The sequence below is a fragment of the Cnephaeus nilssonii genome (genome assembly GCF_951640355.1).
Source record: "Cnephaeus nilssonii genome assembly, chromosome: 6".
NCBI lineage: Eukaryota > Metazoa > Chordata > Mammalia > Chiroptera > Vespertilionidae > Cnephaeus > Cnephaeus nilssonii.
Genome location: NC_137077.1, coordinates 37,667,042 through 37,689,300, shown reverse-complemented (window position 1 = coordinate 37,689,300; position 22,259 = coordinate 37,667,042). Strand labels below are relative to the sequence as shown.

Below are 22,259 nucleotides of genomic sequence, written 5' to 3'. Positions count from 1 at the left end.
GAAGAAAAAGACACATTAAAAAAAGGTCAAAGTTTGGGGACAGTGTTCAAGTATTCTTGGTAATGAGCTGCATCGGCACTGCTATGAAAGGGCATTGCAGGTAAAACACCCTCACGGACAAGGATTAATAACTTTGTTTTCTCAGCCCAGATTTAAAACATATTCCTGGCTCTTGCCTCTACCAGTTACTGCAATATCGCTAATGAACTAACCTCATCCTCATAATTATTTCTGGGAGTTTCTCTTAGTTGTTTCGAGAGCAAAACATTGATCGGTTGCCTCCTGCACATCCCCCACTGGAGATCAAGCCCAAAACCTGGGCATGTGCCCTGACAGTAATCAAACCAGCAACCTTTTGGTGCCAGTATGACACCCAACCAACTGAGCCACACCAGCCAGGGCTGTTCCAGGAAAATTTTGCCCACAGCAGATAAGACTGTAAATAGATAATTTAATTCACTGTTTGCTTTAGGAAAATCAACTGATCTTAGACAACAGACTGCTCACGTGGGCAAAAGGTTCAGGAATCACTCTAACTGAGCTTTAAATAGAGCTCTTGGGTTCCCAGTAAACAAGTGTAAAAGGAAACAATTCTAGTTACCCGATTTTTAAAAATACCATTAGATATTCAGGATAAACATATTTCTTCACTATTATTTTTATCCCCACTGTACAGATGAAGAAACTGAGGTTTAGAAAAATTATGAGATTTAGACAAGATTCCACTGGGACTAAGTGGTGGGATCTGAATTTAAACCCAACTCTCATCTGACTCCCTGAGTCCCTATTTTTAAACATCACATCATACTGCTGATAAGACCTTTGTCAAGAGAAGAATAAACTTAAGAAAAAATGGAGGAGTTGGCGGATTGCATGTCACTTGGGTTATGGCCCTTGAATATCTGTCAGCTGGGTTTTGACAGGAATAGAATAACAAGTAGGCAACGGAAGGTAGCCCTCTCTGATGACAGCCTCTGAAGAATATTCTGTGTTGCAGATTGAAGAGATGCAGATGGCTTGGGTACCAGGCAAGCAGGTGGCAAGGCTGACATTCCATTAAAAATGATGAAAAGCCTGCTCTGATGATTTGATTGGATGTAGGGGTCATCTTATTTGCATGAGGGGGAGGGCAAAGAGGAACACAGAGTCAAACGGTCCTTAAGAAGAGCCCTGTCATACTGAATACCTATTAGCAGAACAAAAATTAGACTGGAAAATTCTGTGAGTAGGGTATTATTAGCTTTCTACTTCAAATACAAAAGAAACTTAGTACTGACCTTGGCAATGTCGTTTGTGAATATCATTAGTTTCCATATTTCATCTTAAAGATTATATATGAAAGCAATGGTTTTAATTTTGGAATTGTTGACAAAAAAGGATTATTTTTACCTGTAGGCAACTGAACTAATTATTTCCTAAAGCCACTCCTATAAGTAAACAACAACAAAAGGAAGCCTGAGCCTGTCTTCTGAACTGTCCTATTGATCAAGAATACAGGCATACTGTAATCTAAAAACTGAATCAGACCACTTAGATGTGAATTAGAAATGGAATGAAAGGGCCACCAAAATAATTAAAGCAGAAGAAAAAAATAAGAGGAAGATAGTACTAGTAAACTTTAAATACACTGCTATGTGGCAATAATTACAAAGAGAAAACCAGAACTAACAGTAGGCAAATAGAATAACAGAACAGAATAGAAGACAAAATAGACAGAAATAGGATAAATGGGATAGTGAACACAGAATAATGTAGGTGCCCTTGTGGAAAAGAACGTGTCGTCAAGAAAGAAATCAATTTTAGTTAAAGGGCAATTATGGAGAAAATTACTCAGACCAAAATAATCTATTTATTCAGAAACGATGTATGTAATTACCTTCTCAGACCTAGTAAGAAATCCGAAGACTACTGAATATTTAGGATGCAGGAAGCTAATCCAAACCTATTGCTGACCAATGAGATAGGGAGATTTGACTATATTCTTGTGTTTTTCTGATATCCAAAGTAAAATTATTGAGATGGTCATCAGAAACATACACCCGTAAACTCAGGACTTACGCTAATTCTAGAAGCTTGTAAATCATTTCTTTAAAAACTACGTCAAATCATAAAAGCCATATCTTGTAGCTCTTCCTCGGCGCTGCCTACGTAGGTGGCAGCCATCTCCTACTCGGCACCATGGCTGCCCTCAGACCCCTCATGAAACCCAAGATTGTCAAGAAGAGGACCAATAAGTTCATCCGGCACCAGTCAGACCGATATGTCAAAATTAAGCGGAACTGGCGGAAACCCAGAGGCATTGACAACAGGGTGCGTAGAAGATTCCAGGGCTAGATCTTGATGCCCAACATTGGTTATGGGAGCAACAAGAAAACAGAGCACATGCTGCCCAGTGGCTTTCGGAAGTTTCTGGTCCATAACGTCAAGGAGCTTGAAGTGCTGCTCATGTGCAACAGATCTTACTGTGCTGAGATTGCTCACAGCGCCTCCTCAAAGAACCGCAAAGCCACTGTGGAAAGAGCAGCCCAGCTGCCCATCAGAGTCACCAATCCCAATGCCAGGCTGCGCAGCGAAGAAAATGAATAGTCAGATTGTGTGCACATTGTATTTGTGTTAATAAAATCATAAAATTCTGCCATAAAAGAGCTATATATTGTAGAAAAGAGTAATAATGCACTACATATCTATTTTCTTCATTTGAATTAAAAATGGTCTTCCTAACAATTCTTTCTTTTCATTTCTTTTATTCCTCAACACTAAAAATATTCTGGGTGTGGTTTTTGGTTTGTTTTTATATTTGAGATTGTAATTACTTTGATTCTTCTGATTTTGAGATTGCAATTACTCTGATTAAACTGTTTTTAATACGTTTAAAAATAATAAATGAATTTGTAATATTCTTTTTTAACATTTTTAAAAATATTTTTTTATTTATTTTAGAGAGGAAGGGAGAGGAAGAGAGAGATAGAAACATCAATGATGAGAAAGAATCACTGATTGGCTGCCTCCTGCACACCCCCTACTGGGGATCAAGCCCACAACCCGGGCATGTGCCCTGAAAGTGAACCATGACCTCCTGGTTCATAGGTCCACGCTCAACCACTGAGCCATACTGGCCGGGCTGAAAATGTAATATTCTTATAAAAAATAGGGGTACCATGTTGAAATGGTGCTGGGACATTTAGGCATTTAGGGGAAGATTTTAAAATATAAACTCCCACATTGTTTTACATACCAAACTGAATCTCACAAAGATTAAAACATTAAAAGTAAAAAATTAAAACATAAAACTGATAGAAATTAGCATTAAATTATTATTGTTTTGAGAAGGATGAATAGAAGAAGGAAGGAAGGAAAAATATTCTATCCTTATAACCACTAAAAGTAATCTCATAGGGAAAAAGTAGTAGATTTAAAAGCAATTGCCAAAACTTAATTGTGTCAAAAGTAAAATACAATCAAAAGGCAAACAAACTGGGTGAGATGCTCATGGCAAATGATTAAGAAAATCAATAATTTCCTATATCATGCATAAATAATAGAAATACTAAACCTAATAAGTAAATGTATAAAAATTATGAAATATGTCCCAAATTGATGAATAAATTATTAATATTATTAATGAAAAAGTATTCCACAAATTAATGAAAGTGGCAAATTTCTCATTTATCCACTTTTCCTTGTTTTTCTGAGTGTCTAGTTTATACTAAGCTCTTTATAGCATATACTAGTGAACAAGATAAACCACATCCATACCCCTCCATGACCTTATAAATTAATACTGAAATGCCATGATTCACATACTATATAAGCAACCTGAGGTGCTATGAAGATTAATGCTTGCCAGGGCTCAGTGAAATTGCAATTCCTTGCTACTACTAATGGGAGCATAAATTGCTTTAATACTTGAGAAAAGCAACATGGCTATATGTATGATCTTGGAAAAAAAGTCTTGTACCATGTGACACAGTAATTCTACTGCTCAAATACTATTCTTGAGGGGGTAAGAGATCAACCAAAGGACTTGTATGCATGCATATGAGCATACCCAATGGACACAGACAAGAGGGGGGTGAGGGCATGTGCTGGGGGGTGGGAACGGCCAGGGAGAGGTCAATGGGGGAAAAAGGAGACTCATGTAATACTTTAAACAATAAAGAATTTAAATTAAAAAAGAAGCAATTCTACCCGAGACTAGAGTCACATCTTGACAGCTATTGTCCTGGTGTGCTAGAGTTCTCGGAGAGAATCTGCTGGTCTTGATTCACTGACTCGGGCAGTAAGTGCCCCTGGTAGTGCCCAGATCAGAAACATAGGGAAAGAAAAAAGAAAAAAAAAAGAAAAATAAATAAATAAATAAATAAAAAAGAAGCAATTCTAAATACATTTTAAAAATATATGCAAGTAGCAATGAAATTACACAATAGCTAATACTGACTCAGTGTTAACTATATGCCAGGTGTTGTTCCAAGTGTATCACATGTAAGAATTTATTTAATCCTCACAACAGCCTAGGAGGTAGGTGTTGCTATTATTCCCACTTAATAGATAACAATATTGACGTCCAGGGAAGATAATTCACTTGCTTAAGTTTACTCAATTAACATATGCATAACCAATGTTAAGCCCTAGCAAATATGAAGACGAATACACTGCAAAATACACTTCGCTCTAAAAATAAAATCCAAATCTTCTAGCTTCAATTATTTGCAACGTGTTAAGTAATAATTTTGTAAAGGATTTTACCTAATACAATTTTTCTTTTGCACATCTGCTTTATCCAACATGAAATTCTATATTGCTAGGCATCAATAAAATTTCCTGGCAATCCAGTTAAAAAAAATTAAGATGCCCAGGTCTTCTATTCCCAAGAATAACAGCTGTTTTTAGCCTATGATTTGGTAGAACATGTTGGGGAAAGTCTGTTGCCAAAAGCAGTTAATTCATTTCAGATAGAAGTACAACTCACAGATTGTTAATAGATCGATTTCAAGGCCATCTAAGATATCCACTATATAAACAAAGAGGAAGCTCCCCAGATGGTGTGGCTCAGTGGTTGAGCATGGACCTGGGAAGTCATGATTCAATTCCTGGTCAGGGCACATGCCCCAGTTGTAGGCTCAATCCCCAGTGTGGGGCGTGCAGGAGGCACCCGATCAATGATACTCTCTCATCATTGATGTTTCTATCTCACTTTACCCCTTTCCCTTCCTCTCTTAAATCAATAAAAATATATATTTTAAAACAAAAACAAAGAGAAAGCTGGCATTCAGTCTTTAATAATCCTTCTTAGGCTGGAGAGCCAAGTGGTGTCCACTGGATGTTTCCCAGAGGATACCAGGCAGTCTGTATATGCAGAGGATGTCAAGCAGGTATTTTCTGCCTTAATTCAGGCCGCTATCCTAACAGGAACAGCCCAGGTGGAAAGAAGAGCTGTCCAGTACTAGAATTAATCATATATTCATTTTATCCCTCTGAATTGCCTACTAAAGGCAGACACTACCTTACACATATTTCCAGCAGCATTTGGCTCAGCATTTTCACAGACTAGGTGCTTAACAGAATGGTCATTCCTGAGGGATAAATTTTGCAGCAAATTAAAATACAGAGAATTCCCATTTCTCTTTGCCAAAGTCTGAAAAATTGTGGTTACATATGACTATCAGCACGTACACATCGAAAGCATTTGCCAACTCAATAGTATTTCTCTCAATCGGAAGCTTAATGGTGGATTTGCCCATCACAATACGATTAGGTAATAACACTGTCTGACCTTGGAGTGACTCATTGCCCTTCTCTACTGACTGGCCTCAGCAAAAAAGATGATGCAAAATAAGTGAATGGGTGAGTATATGGCAATAAGATGGGCATCGCCAACTCTACTCTTTCAAATCCTATCAATTTTAAACATATCTTCTCTCTCTGTTCTAATGGCAAGTGCACCAAATAAATTAAGATATAATAAAGAATTGATTACTAGCCAAAGTTACATATTTATTATCTTTTATTCTTTTTCTCTTTCTTTCTTAATAGTCTAGAGCCGTGTTTGGCAAACTGCGGCTCGTGAGCCACATGCGGCTCTTTGGCCCCTTGAGTGTGGCTCTTCCACAAAATACCACGGCCTGGGCGAGTCTATTTTGAAGAAGTGGCGTTAGAAGAAGTTTAAGTTTAAAAAATTTGGCTCTCAAAAGAAATTTCAATTGTTGTACTGTTGATATTTGGCTCTGTTGACTAATGAGTTTGCCGACCACTGGTCTAGAACATGCATTTCCAATAAGGTGAGATATCACTCCTGTGGTAGGCTGAATAATCCCTCTCTCCCTCCCCCCCCCCCCCCCCCGCCCCCCAAAGATATCCAGGTCTTAGTCCTGGAACCTGTGAATGTTATCTTATATGCCAACAGACTTGGCAGATGCGATTATGGATTTGAGATGAAGAGATTATCCTGGTAGAGCTGAAGTGTAATCACAGTGTCCTTATAAGAGGGAGGCAGAAGAGTTGACACAGAAAAAGGCAATGCGGTACTGAAACAAGACACACTGCTGGCTCCAAAGATGGACAGCCCATGAAAGCGAAGAATGCCATTCTAGAAGCTGGAAAAAAAGTGGAAACTGGAAGAGGAACCGGACACTCCACACCTGCCTCCAAGAGAGAGTACGGCCTTGCCAACACCTTGACCTTAGCCCAGTAATCTGCAGATGTCTGGCCTCCAGAACAATAAGAGAATCCATCTGTGCTGTTTGAAGCCACAAAACTTGAAGTACATTGTTTCAGCAGCCACAGAAAATTAATACAGCCTTACCCTGCAAAATCTCATTCCTCAATATTTAATTTTGCACCAATTAGGAAAAAAATGTCTAAAAAAAAACTCCTTAAGGAGACGATAAGGGAGAAAATAAGGTTAGGAACATTTCATTGTAAGCAATGCCAATGAAAGATTGATTCAAATAATGATGAGAGACTTTTATTACTCTCAAGGCCCAGTTTCATTATCATTAACGCTTGGGAGTGAGAGGGGTGTTGTTATCCTGACAGGTTCTTTTATATCCTTCATTCTAATATAATGAATATTTTGCCATCCAGAAAATGGTTGCTGGCTCCTTCTTTATACAGGTAGCCAAATCTTCCCTCGTTTAAAAACAACTCTGGCCCTGGCTGGTTTGGCGCAGTGGACAGAGCGTCAGCCTACAGACTGAAGGGTCCCAGGTTCGATTCTGATCAAGGGCACATGCCCGGGTTGTGGGCTCGATCCCCAGTAGGGGGTATGCAGGAGGCAGGCGATCAATGATTCTCTCTCATCACTGATGTTTCTATCTCTTTCTCCCTCAATAAATATATATTAAAAATTAATAAAAATGTATTAAAAAATAAAAACAAAAACAACTCTGGGACTATATTGTGTGCCAAAACCCATAAGGAAACACATTTTGATATTCTAGATTTCTTTAATGTAATGCAGGTGGTGAGGTTTTGTCCACTGTGATAAGCTCAGAAGAGACCGTTAGTTACAATTCTGCTTTTTGAAAAATTGTTTTGGTGAAACCAAAACTCTATCAGACTATTATTTCTAAATCTAAGTATTTTTATTATTGAACAAGTGATGTTGAGGAAGATGCCCAGGTCCTATATTCCCAAGAATAACAGCTGTTTTTAGCCTGTGATTTGGTGGAATGTGTTGGGCAAAGTCTGTTTCCAAAAGCAGTTAAGGAGGCAGTCAGTATATAGCTTTCCTTCTGGGATTCATGGTATTGTACTGTAAGTCAAATTGAAAGTTAAAGTCTGGGTCTATTATCACTCTAGCATAATTGGTCTAGAATATTTATTTTTAAAAATATCTTTGTTGGTTAAGCATTAAAAAGTATAATCCAAGATATATACCAGAATTCATTATATCACTAAACTCACTCATTAATTTGCTCTTTCTGTCTTGCTCAAGTACAAATTTCTTATAACCTTCAAGAAATTAGGTTCTGAGTAGATTGAGGTATCCTTGACTGTTAGATTAAGCCATAAATTCCCTTAGGAGAATTAAATGCCTGAACAGAATCTTAATCAGGCTAGATCTGCCAACCAGAATATTCTTTGGAAATAGAGGTCAAGATGTAAAAAAATAAAATAAAAAATTAAAATTGTCCACTAAGCATCCCAGCTAAGATGCTGATTGTGCATTACTATTCCTTCCACCTAGTCTGCACAGGGAGCAAAACCTGAGCTTGGGTGGGAGAAAAAGCCTGAAACTGAATCGAGCTATTTTTAGTCCAAGAATCAATATGTATGAAGTGGATTGTGCACAGATCTTTATTCCTATATTCCAAGATGTAGAAAACTAGTGTTTGACCCTATTCACAAGATGGGAAAGGGAAGGGAGCGAGGCCTGGGAGGAGGAGGGATGAAGGAAGGGAAAGAAAGAAGAAAAAAGAAATTCATATATATGTTATATGTGTTATATATATAATAAGTATATAATATATACACACACACACACTAAGTATATACCATACCAATTCTACATTTTTAGAAAATAGGCTGTCTTTCACTATTTTTTGTTTTTAAATAATAAAAGATAAAAGGTAACTGATAAAAACTTAATTATCCTTTAAAAAAAAAAGAAAACGTAAAGAGACTATGCAAGATTCCTTTAAAAACAGACTTTTATTTTACCAGTGTCAGCTCCAGAGATGCCATTTCTACAGTCCGCCTGAGACATGAATGATCTTTCACTGTTTCTAACTTTAGCTTGACCTTCCCTGCGGTTTCCGATTTAATTCTTCATTTGGTGCTAGTTTAATGACTGGCAATTACAAAGGAAGTTGATGTAACTGTTATTATCAGTCCAGAAGTTTATGCCCCTTATTGTCTAATGTAGGAAAAAGAGTGACAAACAAAAATGGTACTATTCTGAAGCCGAGTGCAAATGATGTCCAACATCTGGATGTTGAAAATATTTACATGTGTTTTCCTTTTTTGAAGTTTCCCCCAAATGTTTGGGGTTATGAAAACGCAGGTCCTTATTACCTCCACAGAATAAGGCTAAAGGGACTTCATTTTGAGAGCTATTCAAAAGCTAATTGTATTGTTTCTCATTGGAAAATATATTAATGCAACTTTCCAAATCACGGAAAAAACATTTACAATCGTCAAAAAGAGAATGAAGTGTATGTGCTCCTTAGAACAATGCATGCAGTGTAACCGATAGTCACTGACTCTGAGCATATGGGATTACAGCAGGCAGTAAGGAGATTTTCAGATATGTATAATGCACATCCTTCTTGTTTAAATGGAAACTGCCTCTCCCTTGGGCACACTGTTTCCCCTGCAACCCTCTCTGGTGCTGGCCTGGTTGACTGCTTTCAAAGCATTCTCCCCCTATCTTTCCCCCAAACTCCTCTGCTTTAAATTTCAGGTCATCCTGAGATTTCTTTTTAAGCTGGTACATGTACATTTTTTTGGAAACAAATTAACAGTAGCTTCTGCTGTGACAAGGTCGTGGCAGCAGGGTAGGCATAGTCACTATCCACTGTCCACTACCAGCATTGTTACTGTCACCTACCAAACACCAACTCGTTCCTCCTCATTTCTCCAAGGCTTCAGCTCCTGGCTCGTTGTCAACATCTCCAGAACTTCTGGTCTTAATTCCTGGCTTCTCAATATTCCCATAGATGATCTCGACTACTGGAATTCCTCTTGAGGGACCTTCTCCTTCTGTTTCAGCCTATGCTCATTCCCATGCTAATAATACCTTAGTGGCTCACTCTCCCAGGTGACTATCTCACCACTTTTTTCTCTTTAAATTCCCAACACCTCCTCCCATCTCCCCTCTCAGCTGCTGACCTTGCTTCCTAATTCAGTGAGGAAACTGAAGCGGCCTGAAGAGGACTTTCAAAGGCTTCTCTTCATTCACACCTACTAAGGTACACACATCCGCATCCACATATCCGCTTTTCCAGGCATTGCCATAGATGTTCGCAACACCTTGCTCCTTTCCAAAGGCAATCCCTCCATTTTTGCACCAGGTCCTATTCCTTTCTTCTTCAGGCATGGAAATCAAGTACTACAGGCATTTTCCCCTTTTCCTCTTACATCATCAAAATTTCCTTCCCCAACTGGGTCATACCCATCAGCAATGGGCATTCCCATATGCAATTATTTCATTTAACTTAAAAACAAAAAACAAAAAACAAAACCTTTCCCTTGAGCCTATTTTTGCCCCGTAGCTACCTCCTCCTTTCTTTGGTCCTCTGCAAACAAAACCAGTTTCTGAAAAAGTTGCCTCTATTCTGTCTCTAACTCTTCTCCTTTAATTCTCTCTGAAACCTACTCTAATCAGGCTTTTGCTCCCACTACTCCAGAGAAACTTCTCTTAATGAGGTGACTAATGACTGCATCTTGCTAAATCCAGTGGTCAATTCGGTTTCCTCATCTTATTTGACTATTAGCAGCATTTTCAATATTGATCACTTCCTTTGTAGACATCACTTTCTTCATTTGGTTTCTGGGAACCATTCTCTGTTTATTTTCTTTCTACCTCATTAATAATAATAATAATAATAATTATTATTATTATTAAATTTTATTATAATAAAATTTTATGGGGGCAACATTGGTTAATAGGGTCATATAGGTTCACTATTATTTTTAGTGTCACTTCTTGTCCCCAACATCTCACTACTGAGGTAGCCTAGGGCGCAATGCTTGGGCCCTTCTCTTCTCTATTTACACATCCTGCCTTGGTGATCTCAGTGATAAGCCTTAAATAGCATCTATCTGCTGATAATTCCAAAATTTATATTTCTCTCCCCAGATTGTTCTCTCACACTCTCAGCCCTCATCTTCCACTACCCATTCAACATCTGCATTTGGAAGGCTAATTGGAATTTAAGTTTAACATGCCTAAAACTTAACTTCTGATCGTCTCTCCTAAAACCTGTTTTGCCTGAAGCTTTCCCCATCTCAGTTTTCAAGTTGGTCAAGCTAAAATGCTTGGACTTCCTGTTATCTTTTCTCCTCATCTCATATTCTCTACATCCAACCCATGAGAGAGTCATGTTGGTTCTTCTCTCAAAATGTATTCTGAATATTGGTGACCTCTTTTCAACACCTCCTCCTGTCATCCTGGCCCAAACCACCATTTTCTCATATCTGGATGACTGCACTAACCTCCTACTCTTATCCTGGCCTCATTAAAGTCACATCACTTCTTTGCGCAACAGTTTCCAATAGCTCCCGCTTCACTCAAAGTGAAAGCCAAACTCTTTTCAAGGGTCTCAAAGGCCCTACCTAAGTGACCTGGCTTCCTATTTCCTCTGACTTCATGACAACATGGTATTAGCCATGTTGGGATAGACACATAGATCAGCAGAACAGAATCTAGAAATAAACTCAAACAAATGTGGCCAATTGCTTTGACAAAGGTGTAAAGGTATTTCAATGGAGAAAGAATAGCCTTTCAACAAATGGCAATGGGACAATTGAACACATATGCCCAAAAAAAAAAAAAAAAATGAACTTCTACTGAAACCTCAAACCTTTTACAACAATAAACTCAAAATGAGTCATAGTGAGAGTTTCTATCTCTCCCTCTCTGTTCCTCTCTCTGAAATCAATAAAAAATATATTTTTTTAAGAAAGAGCAAAACTACAGTGAAATATTATTTGGCAATAGAAAGGAACAAATTAATGATAATGCAACAACTTAGATGAAATCTCATAGGCATTAATGCTGAGAGAAAGGACCCAATCTCAAGAGGTTACATATTGTAAAATTCCATTTACATAACATTCTTGAAAAGACAAAACTGTAGTGATAGAGAACTGATGATTGGTTATCAGAGATTGGGACCGGGAGGGTATGATGTCAAAGGAATAGCTCAATACAGGGGAGGTCTTGGGGTGATTAAACTATTCTGCATCTTGATTGTGGCTGGGGTTACATGAGTCTACATATGTATTAAATTCATAGAACTATACACCAAAAAAAAATCTGTGTCTATAATTAATTAAACTAATCCTACAAACGAACTTATTTATGTAACATATTTCCAAAAGCACAATCAAATCACAATTATTCAAAGGTGACTTGTCTGTATATTGTCAAACCCTGCTTTCAAATTCCTGATGATGTTCATAGGGATATTTATTTACTAGTATAGTAGGTTCAGCACATGTTGGAAAGAACTTCCAACCAAAAGACTGCTTTATCAAACAGCCAATAAGCAGGCACTAACATGGTTAAGAGTCAGATTGCCTGGTTTAGGGCACCAGCTTCATTACTTGTTGGACATGCTGTTTAGCCTCTCTTTGCCTCGCCTGTAAAGAGGAGAGAGAAACAGGACATGCCTTGTAAGTTTTTTGAGAGAATTAAGAGAGATAATGAGTGTAAAGTGTATGTGATAAACTATCATAAACATGAGCTATAATATTATTATTTATTTAAGCCAATTAAAAACAGAGATAATTCTTTACTGTTTGGTACTTTGCATTATTTCAGAGAGGTGTGAGGTCCATCCCCAACAAGTATGGGGAGCAGGAGAGAAAGTGGGACGCCTTTAGAGAATGGTAAAAACATCCGTCAGTTGGAAATGCCAATTTCATCCCACTAACCAACTATTCGGCCAGAAACATCAAAGGCTGTAAGAAAAGCTTGGTTATTTATTGGATGCGTTAATTACAGAGTTTAACCTTTTCCCTATGACACGGGTCATCAGTAAGCACATTCGATATTGTACTGAGTAATAATGCAGTGACCCTTTCAAGAACCAGCCAGGTATGAAAGGTTATTTACACTGATAATAAGGTCACCCAGACAGCCCTCCTCTTCCAACCGATGGGCCTTTAAATATGTGCTGTTTATTCTTTTGGTGCCAGGATGTCAGCCACTTCTTCTTGCTACTGTCAGAAGGTGCTGGGGCCTCTCCCTCTACCCCGATGCATCTTTCTAACTTATTGTTTCTGTCTTGCTGTGTGTGAATAAGTCTGGTTACCAAACTTTCAAACAATAAATAACACTTACATAGTCCTCTACTCCTTATAAATCACTTTCATGCAAAGTATTTATCTTCATAAAAATCATAGGGAATAGGATAGGTGTTATTATCATGTTTTTATAGTCAATAATAAGTTTAATCACACAACCGGTAAATGGTCCAGTTAGGACCTAAACTCAGGTTCCCTGATTTACGATTCTACACTCTTACCACACCACCATTGATACAACAGAAGCAAACAGATGTTTAAAGACTGGCTGAAGAGCTCTCCATGGAACAAGGTGAATATGTGCTGGTGGCTGAGGTCCATGGCATCTAATTGCTGTTTAAATGATGTTTTTCATTTACTCAGTCACAGCAGGTCCACCTATTTGCAGGTTTAACGAGAGACTAAGATGCGTGCAATATTCCTGTACAAAACGTTGCATGTTATCCTAGTCTATTCGGACTGCTACAACAAAATACCACAGGCTGGTCGCTCAAGTGACAGGCATTCATTTCTCACAGCTCTGGAGGCTGGGAAGTTGAAGATCCAAGTGCCAACAGGTTCTGTGTCAGGTGAGGACCCGCTTCCTGGTTCACAGAGGGCCGTCTTCTCGCTGTGTCCTCACGTGGTGGAAGGGGCAGGGGAGCTCTCTGAGACTCCTCCATAAGGACACGCCCACCCCGTTCATGGTGGCCCCACGCTCATGACCTACTCACCTCCCCAAGGCCCCACCTCCAAATACCATCACATTAGGAATTAGGTTTCAACATATGAATGTTGGGGGGAACACAACATTCAGTCTATGGTATATGTTGTCTAAAACAGATCTCTTTCTATTTCTATGATCCTAACGAGTAGAGGGAAATAGTTCCTAAACACTGAATTTTGGGCACTACAGTTTCCCAGGCATCTGGCTTATAGTAAGTAAGCACTGAGGAGACCTCTGCTGAATGAATGAATGTATGGCTGCAAGGCTGAAAATCCAAAAATAGAAAAACCAAAGACAAAATACTTTTAGTCCAATGTTTCAAATTGTCAAGGATTCCCAACAAGAGTAAAGACAGTCAATAGTATCGTGCATTTTAAAAAGCGAAGACCCATTTTTAAGAGACACTGGATGCCAGTCTAAGAAGGATGCCAGTCCATAACCAGGATGCTGAGGCATCCTGCAATCATGTTACATGAGGATGTGCTAATGGATCTAGATATGTTTATCCGGAAACAGAGAAGACAAAATAGTTCTTTCCAAATATTTGAAGCTGCTGAGCATGAACTAAAATTGTCAAGTGGAATAGGAAATTTTTAAAGTGTATTCTCTATAGATCAAGAGTCTAGAAATACGGCCAGCTGGTAAAAATTGTAGGGGTCAACTTTTCACTGAACAAAAAGGAGCAGTTTAATACTTAGCGCTGCCAAGCAACGGGAGGGCAGCCTTGGGAGGGAGTTGGAAGACAGGGAATTACAGTAATTTAGTATCTCCATTGTAAGAGGCATAGGACCTGTACATTAGTATTATCATCTCCGTGTTAGAAGTAAGGAAAGTGAAGCTTACTGGTAGAGAACAAAAATAACCTGTCCATATCAACAGCTGGTGGGTGGCACAGCTGAAATTCAAATCTAGTGGTAGTTTTTGTTTGTTTGTTTCCAGTTCAATTCAACTCAACAAACATTATTTTTTAATGTCTGCTTTTGACCAGGCACTATGCTGGATGCTGGAGATGCAAAGATAAATGACAGATAAAAGAAGGCCTTTCTTAAGAGGACTCACAGTTCATCTTCTCCATAGTGCTAGACGTTCTGATAAAAGGCAACAAGACCATTCAGGTCTACTGGTAAAGTGTTATTAACCTTAACCAAATAATCACTACTGGTTTTGTGATTATTTTACACCTAAAAGTTTATAGATGTGGATTCCTTAAGATGCAATAGACATAGTTCTAAAATGTTGGCATAATAAGAGATTTCTGGAAATTCAGCCATAGGCATATTTTAAAATATTAAATGGCCATATCCCAGTAAAATATTACCAACAAGTTTGAAATATAGCTATTGTACTAAAGCTTCAGATATTGTGCCAGAAATTTCATTAGCTTGAGGCAAGATTCGGAAAAGGGAAACTTGTGCTCTTGGCGACTACAGTGACATGGCTCGGGGGTGTCTAGATCACAGCCAGGTTTTCTGAGTTCAGGTCCTGGATTGTCATTTATCACCCATGTGCTTTGGACAAGTTACTTGACCTCTCTATGATTCACCTGCCTCATCCGTAAAGTGAGATGATATAATAATAGGACCTACCTCAATAGGGTTGTTATAAGAATTTAGAACAGTGCCTGGCACATTGCTGGCAGTCAATAAACGTTCAGCTATTTGCACTTTAAAGTATAGACTTATTCTCTACTAAGGTCAATAATCCAGTTTACCACTCCAATCTTCTGCCTTCCATCCAAAGGGGTCCATCTTTTGTGACATCTCTTTTTTTTACATAAACACCAGTTCTGGTTAGGAATACTGGCATAAGTGCATTGTATGCTTTGTAAATATTGCAGTAAACTCTGATTTATCTTACTAACAATTGAGACTACTCAGTAGTATTAGAAGTTTCACTATCCTATTTTGTGATTTCATCAATGTGGATTTTAGTTTAACTTAGTACCAAGTAAGTGTTCGATAAATATTGTCCAAATAAGCCTATTTAGGCTATCTTCTAGTATGTTAAGACCTATAGTTTGGAGATTTAAAAAAATGAAATTCCAACGTGTTTACTAATTATTTGCTTAGGCACTATAGTAATCTATCTGTTCTTGTTAAGCTCTCAGCAAAATGATGCCCATCAAGGCAACCCAAGGATTTTTTTTCTCCTCTATTACTGGCCCTGTAGGATTAACTCCTAATTTGGTTAAGATTAACTCCTAATTTGGTTTTTTTATTTAGGTGATTTTTTAAAATACTCCCTATACTTTAAAAAATTACTTAAAGCAGTTTTCCATTAAAGATATATATACAATAAGACTGATTAAAATGTTTAAAGATGAGAAGATTTATATGAAACATCTAGGTTCATATCTCAACAGGAAGAATTTTCAAGGTAACAAATTTAAAGAGGTATTTAACTAACATTTCTTTAATTTAAGAAAATGGATCTACATAATAAGTGATATCTTCAACAATATTTTAATGAAATGTGCAGAAAGTTACCAATGACAACCATTTATGTTTATTATGTATTTACTACATACTAAAATAATGTTTTATAAATGCCATGAATAAAATTTTAAAACTTTTAGCCGACTTGAGACCAAATATTGATTTTCTAACTCTAATTCAGAAAATTTTCCATTTTTTTCCACTATATTATCTTATACCTACCATATATAGAAGAAAATTTGACCTTGAATTATAGACATGTGCATACACACATGCAAACATATGTATAAAACTTCCATAATTCACACACCACATATACACACACATACACCTTTGCCAGTATCAACAATCTTATTGAAGAGATGAGTCCTTTCAGTAAGTAAAAATGACTCCCTTAATTAAATGATTAAATTCACACAGCATCTGTCCAGCTGATGATTTACTACATTTTGCATTGGTTACCCTTGTCCATTTCTCATGGTCCATCAGGTCATGATTTTTTTTCATTTCATAAACTCTCTTGCAATCACTATACATCAGTCAATGCCCAGAATGCGAAAAATAAATAAAATTGAGCCTACAGTAAAACAGATCTGGAATTTTAATTTAATACCAGTCATCAAAAGTCTGGATCAATATATCAAAAAATAGAATTTATTCCTTTTCTCCTTTTATAAATGTAATCAGTTCTAAATACTAATAATAGTTTTATTAGCTACATTAAAACATGAGGCCTGAATGAAAAACAGCAGGCCTTGGGGTGTAGTGATACCACTAGCTTTTAGCCCAGCCAAGAAAACATCAACTAATTACATTGTTGGCACACTCAGAAGACTAGGAAACCAACCAACAACTTGCCTTTTTTTTCTTTTAGTTACCTCACAAACCTGAATGAATACATTCATCAGCTAAATAGCCTTGAGTTATTTGAGATTAAAAATTTTGGATGTAACAAGTTATTCTCTTATCGCAAATAACTACTGGAAATGCACAGATATCAAAGGACTATAACCAAGTGATTCATTCAGGAGATTATGGTACTTCCAGCAATTCCCTAAATTGTGAGCTTATGACACTCCCTTTCCCAGCTTTTGCTTAGCCAAAACACCTAAATGAGTGGTTCTCTGGTCTCCAGAGCAACAGCCACAGATCCATGTGCATGAACTTATTAAAAATTCTTAAATCCTGCTGAGACCTACCGACCCAGACCCTCTGGGAGTGGGGCCCAGGACTCATGCTCTGACGAGTTCTCTAGGTGATGTGGATGGTCAATAAAATTTGAGAACTCATCTGAATAAAGGACTCCTCAAATTCTTTTTGCCTTTGATGCCTCACTTTATTCCTCACTTACATCCTCATTCATAATTACCAACTCCTGCTTATTATAGATCTACTCATTGGAAACTGCACTCAAGCACAGTGTGAGGATGCTCTGTCAATCACTGCTGTCTTGGCTCAACAGAAAAACATCTCTGGATTCTCTGCCCCCATCCTCAGCTGCAGCTCTGTGACTGTAGGGATGTGCAGCTTTGAGGATCCATCCAACTGGCAGTCATGACTGCTTGGCTCATTGGTCACAGTTCTCCACAAATCGCCTTGCATGCGTGTGCACTTGGCCCTCACGTTGTTCATGTCACACCCTCTCTGCTAACTTGCCATGTGAATCCGCTGCTCATGCTGCTGAGGTTGTCCATCATGCCCCTGTGGATGTTCAGTATCTTGTTTAATCAAGGATGGTGGTCTATGTCACTACATGACCTTCTGCAGTGGACCCCTGTCTCATAGGGAAGCTTGGAATAGGAAGGGGGACTGGTAATTCCTTAGGAGGAGGAGGAAGGGCTGGCACTACAAAGGGTAAGCAAGTGATGCCCAAGCCCAGCACAGAGAGATGCATCAGATAAAGAACTGGAGAGCAGTTTGGTTTTTAACCATCGTTTGCAGCTAAGGGAAGTGAAGCAAAGCATTACCTCCTGAAAACTGTCTCATGTTCTTATTACTTAAGTGCTAAGAATACTAACTTCTCCTTGGTTGGCTCCTTTCTCTGCCTCCACAAATCATACGGCTATATTTGGGTATGTCCAAAGATAATGAACTGGGCAAAGCAGAAACCTTACTGTAGATATTCACTCAGGTCATTATAATAGGGACATGTGTAAATGAAAATTACTGATTAAATTCCAATAAATTCTGGATAACATATCTCAAAATAACGAAACGCTATTTGTAACATGTCACTGATTTTAAGAAACACATCAGTGGGTTACTTCTATTGTATTTCACAACATTAACATTGTTTCATCCTACCTTTTTCTATTATTAAAATGCTCAATTAATAAGCCCACTTGGTAGTGGATTTAACACCTGTTGGTCAACCTCTGCTGCACTGGTGTAGTAATTCGAGGACATCAGCATCTCTTCCGCAGCTTTCATATCAAAAACCGGAGTAAATGATGTAATATGAAGTTTCCAAAAATGCTCTTAACAGGGTTTGGTGGATGAAGCTGCCCTTGGCTCTCTGTGTCCCCAACACCACTGGCAGACTGACCCTGCCTGTCCCAAAATGGTCTGGCGCATGATGCAGCTGTGGGAAAGCTGGGAGCGAAACAGGCAGTCCAGGAAGGAAGGCTCCCAGACCTCATTCATACCAGCTCTAATTTGCTGCCTTGTCTACAACCAGAGAAATAGTCTATGGTTCTGCATCGCCAGACTCTAAGAAAACTCCCCCGACATCTCTTTGCCCAGTGCAAAAAGTCTTGAGGTAACCTCGCTGTCGTTTTGAATCAGTGCCGACACAGAGCATCACAGCCAACCATTCTTCTCCACGGTGTATTACAACAGGGAAAGGGGAGAGAAGTGTTAAGGTCACTATTTAAATATATTTTTATTGACTTCAGAGAGGAAAGAAGAAAGAGAGATAGAAATATCAATGATGAGAGAGAATCATTGATCGGCTGCCTCCTCACACACCCCACTGGGGATTGAACCTGCAACCTGGGCAAGTGTCCTGACTGGGAATCGAACAGTGACCTCCTGGTTCATGGGTCAACACTCAACCACTGAGCCACGCCAGCCAAGTACTATATATTTTTAAACACCTTTGCAGAAGTAGCAATCCCAATTCCCAAATACTCAATAAAACAAGGTTTTAATTCTTAACAAACAATAAGAGAGAAGCTCATCTCAGAACAAGCTGCCATTTCACTAAAATTGCAGGAAAAGTGCTATCATCAGTATTAGTTGCTTCTTGCTTAATATAGCTCCTCTGACAGAATTTGATCTTATTTCCCTTGCCCCCAGATTGCTCGCAGGTTGCTTGTTTACCTCCTTCAGGTCCTGCACCACGGCGGTCAGCCTCTCGTTCTCTGCCTGTATGTTAGTGACCACAGCCCGGCTCTGCTTCAGTTCGTTCTGCATCTCCAAGATCTTCCCCAGGTAGTAAGCTTCCTTCGAGGCTGACTCCTGCAGCAGCGTTTCCTCCCGAGTCTCTCCATCTTCAGCAACTTTCCGGTGGATGGAGTAGGACTGCCCAAAGGCCTGCAGAGCATTTGCAAAGAAAAAGAGTACACAATGAAATGCCCCATAAGAATGCTAGTAAACAGGCTTGGGGAAATGCTTTGCTTGTATGAAGAGCTGATCTGCAAGATGTCCAGAAGCAAAACTACATTTTTTATAAACAGTCTAGCAGCTTTCATTGATACTTAAAGTAATTCAAATTCAATTAATAAGGAAAACTAAATTTTAAATGCCTTGCTAAATATATATATATACACACACACACACACACACACACACACACACATATATATATATATATATACACACACACACATATATATATATACATACACATACACATACACACACACATACACACACACACACACACATATATATATATACATACACATACACATACACACACACACACACACACATATAATGGGTTAAGGGAAACCTGAAAAACATTGCTGCTTAAACATTGCTGTTTGCTTTAAGTTACCTTTTTTTTAATTTGTTTACAAATCCTAAGAAACAGATAGTTCAGTGCTAATGAGCCCATCCAAATTCATGTTCTCATTTTCATTCTAGAAAAAAATCCCCAAAATATTTTTCAAGGAAGAAAGCAATAGTTTCATTAGCTTTCTAATATATTATCAGTAAGGATACACCAATCTTGAGCAGTACCCTTAAGACAAAATCATCAAACAGCATTCAAATCGCCTGTACCACAAAAAGACTTTGAAATATAGTCAATGTATAAGAAGACATATAGGTAGCTACTTATTTGTGCAAAAAGAAAAACAGAATAATACATCAGAAACTAATGAAATTGGTTATATGCAGGAGGTGAGTGAGAAGGGGGTAGAAAGAATGAGGGAATGAAATGTGATACAAGGGGTGGGGTGGTGCTTTTCTGAGTATGCCTTTTCATATAATTCTGACTCTTAGAACTAAAGTAATGTTTCACATACCTCCCCAATAAATGATAATTAAAATCAACCTCCATGTGTCAGGGGAACCCAAATGGAGCACAAACAACCAATGAAACCAGCTGTATTGCAAATGAACAACATAATTACACTAAAGGGGGTGGAGAGGAAAAGACCTAATCTGAATAATTTTGGAAATCAGTATTTTTATTATATATTACAAAGCTAAAGACAAAACAAACTGTACCCTAACACTACTGTCTAGTTCATATATTTTTTTTCCTCACAAGAATTATGAAATCACAATTCTGAAACTTTTTGTTGTTGTTAATCCTCACGCGAGGATATTTTTCCATTGGTCTTTTAGAGAGAGTCGAATAGAAATAGAAAGACAGAGAGAAATATCTATGTGTGAGAAACACATCAATTGGTTGCCTCCTGCATGCATCCCAACCAGGGCCTGAGCCAGGGAGGAGCCTGCAACCAAGGTATGTGCCCTTGACCAGAATCAAACCAGGGACCCTTTGGTCCACAGGTCAATGCTCTATTCACTGAGCCAAACCGGCTAGGGCTGAAACTCCTTTAGATGTAAACAAGAGTTGAGCAAATAAGTAAATATAATACAGATAATGAAAGCCAGATCTCTCAGTGTTGGAGAAATGAGTTGCAAACAAGGAAGGGGAGACGTCTAGAAGGAAACTAGTGGTATTGGGTTCTAATTAGAAGCATCAGGATGAACTTATAGCCTTTAATAGGTAGATAAATATTGAGAGATAGATAAGTAGATAGATATACCGAGGAAGAGATGGGTTTATATACATATACATACTTCCTAGCTTTGTCAACTGCGAGGGCATAGAAGTAATGACATACCAGTAGCAATGAGCATACCTGCACCAAAATTTTGTTCCTAAATATCAATCTCCAATGAAAAGAACTAGAGGTATTTGGAGAAATGACCAATTCTTGGGCTGGAGCAAAATGAACTTGGTGCATCTTGCGGTACCAAAAGATTAAGTAACAAAATACCTTTTTTAAATAATGGGGCTATATCAAGAGACACAAGAGCCTACCTGAAGGGGCTCCCCATGGCCAAAGATGGGATAATGTGGGCAACAAAATAAATATAGTAATGAATTATAATACACGAGTAAATATCCACGAGTCCACATTGATATAATAACTGAATAAATGAGGGAAGAAATAGCTCTTATAGAATTCTAATTAATAAATTTGAAGGAATGATGGAAATAAAATATATCAGCGTCTGGCAAACACCAAGTAATAACTGTTGCAGGTAAGAATTATCAGTGGAATATAAAATTAACAGGCAAAAAGTGTGATGAGAAACAGGACATCTGCACAGTCTTAAAGCATCTTCTCCCAATAGTTAGACTACTAGCAATGAGACATATTGACATCATGTACCCTCTGATATAATACACTGAGAGAGCACAGCATTGCTTCTGTGATAATCTTGCCAATTCTTAGCATAAAGAAATAAAATAAACCCAAACTGGGAGACATTCTACAAAATTACTGGCCAGGACTCTTCCAAGTTTTGAAGTTAGGAAAAATAGAGAAAGACTCCTCCAGACTATATGAGAATAAGGAAACATGACAATTAAATGCACTGTGGGGTCCTGGACCTACAAAAAGACATTAGTAAGACAATTGGCAAAACTGAAATAAATTACTCCTATTGGTTAATATCGT

At 38.1% G+C, this 22,259-nt stretch overlaps 1 protein-coding gene and 1 pseudogene across 7 annotated transcripts in view; one reads left to right on the top strand and one right to left on the bottom strand.

Annotated features, from left to right (window-relative positions):
• BICD1 (BICD cargo adaptor 1) overlaps positions 1-22,259 on the bottom strand; it is a 190,381-nt gene that overhangs the window by 77,040 nt on the left and 91,082 nt on the right. For all 6 annotated transcript variants that reach the window (XM_079775608.1, XM_079775603.1, XM_079775604.1 and 3 more), the window contains exon 2: positions 19,435-19,647. In XM_079775608.1, the coding sequence (XP_079631734.1) occupies positions 19,435-19,647 (213 nt within the window). The remainder of the gene's footprint in view (positions 1-19,434; positions 19,648-22,259) is intronic.
• Positions 2,134-2,630, top strand: LOC307102143 (large ribosomal subunit protein eL32-like; annotated as a pseudogene). Its single transcript has one exon. The product of its transcript is annotated as a large ribosomal subunit protein eL32-like (transcript).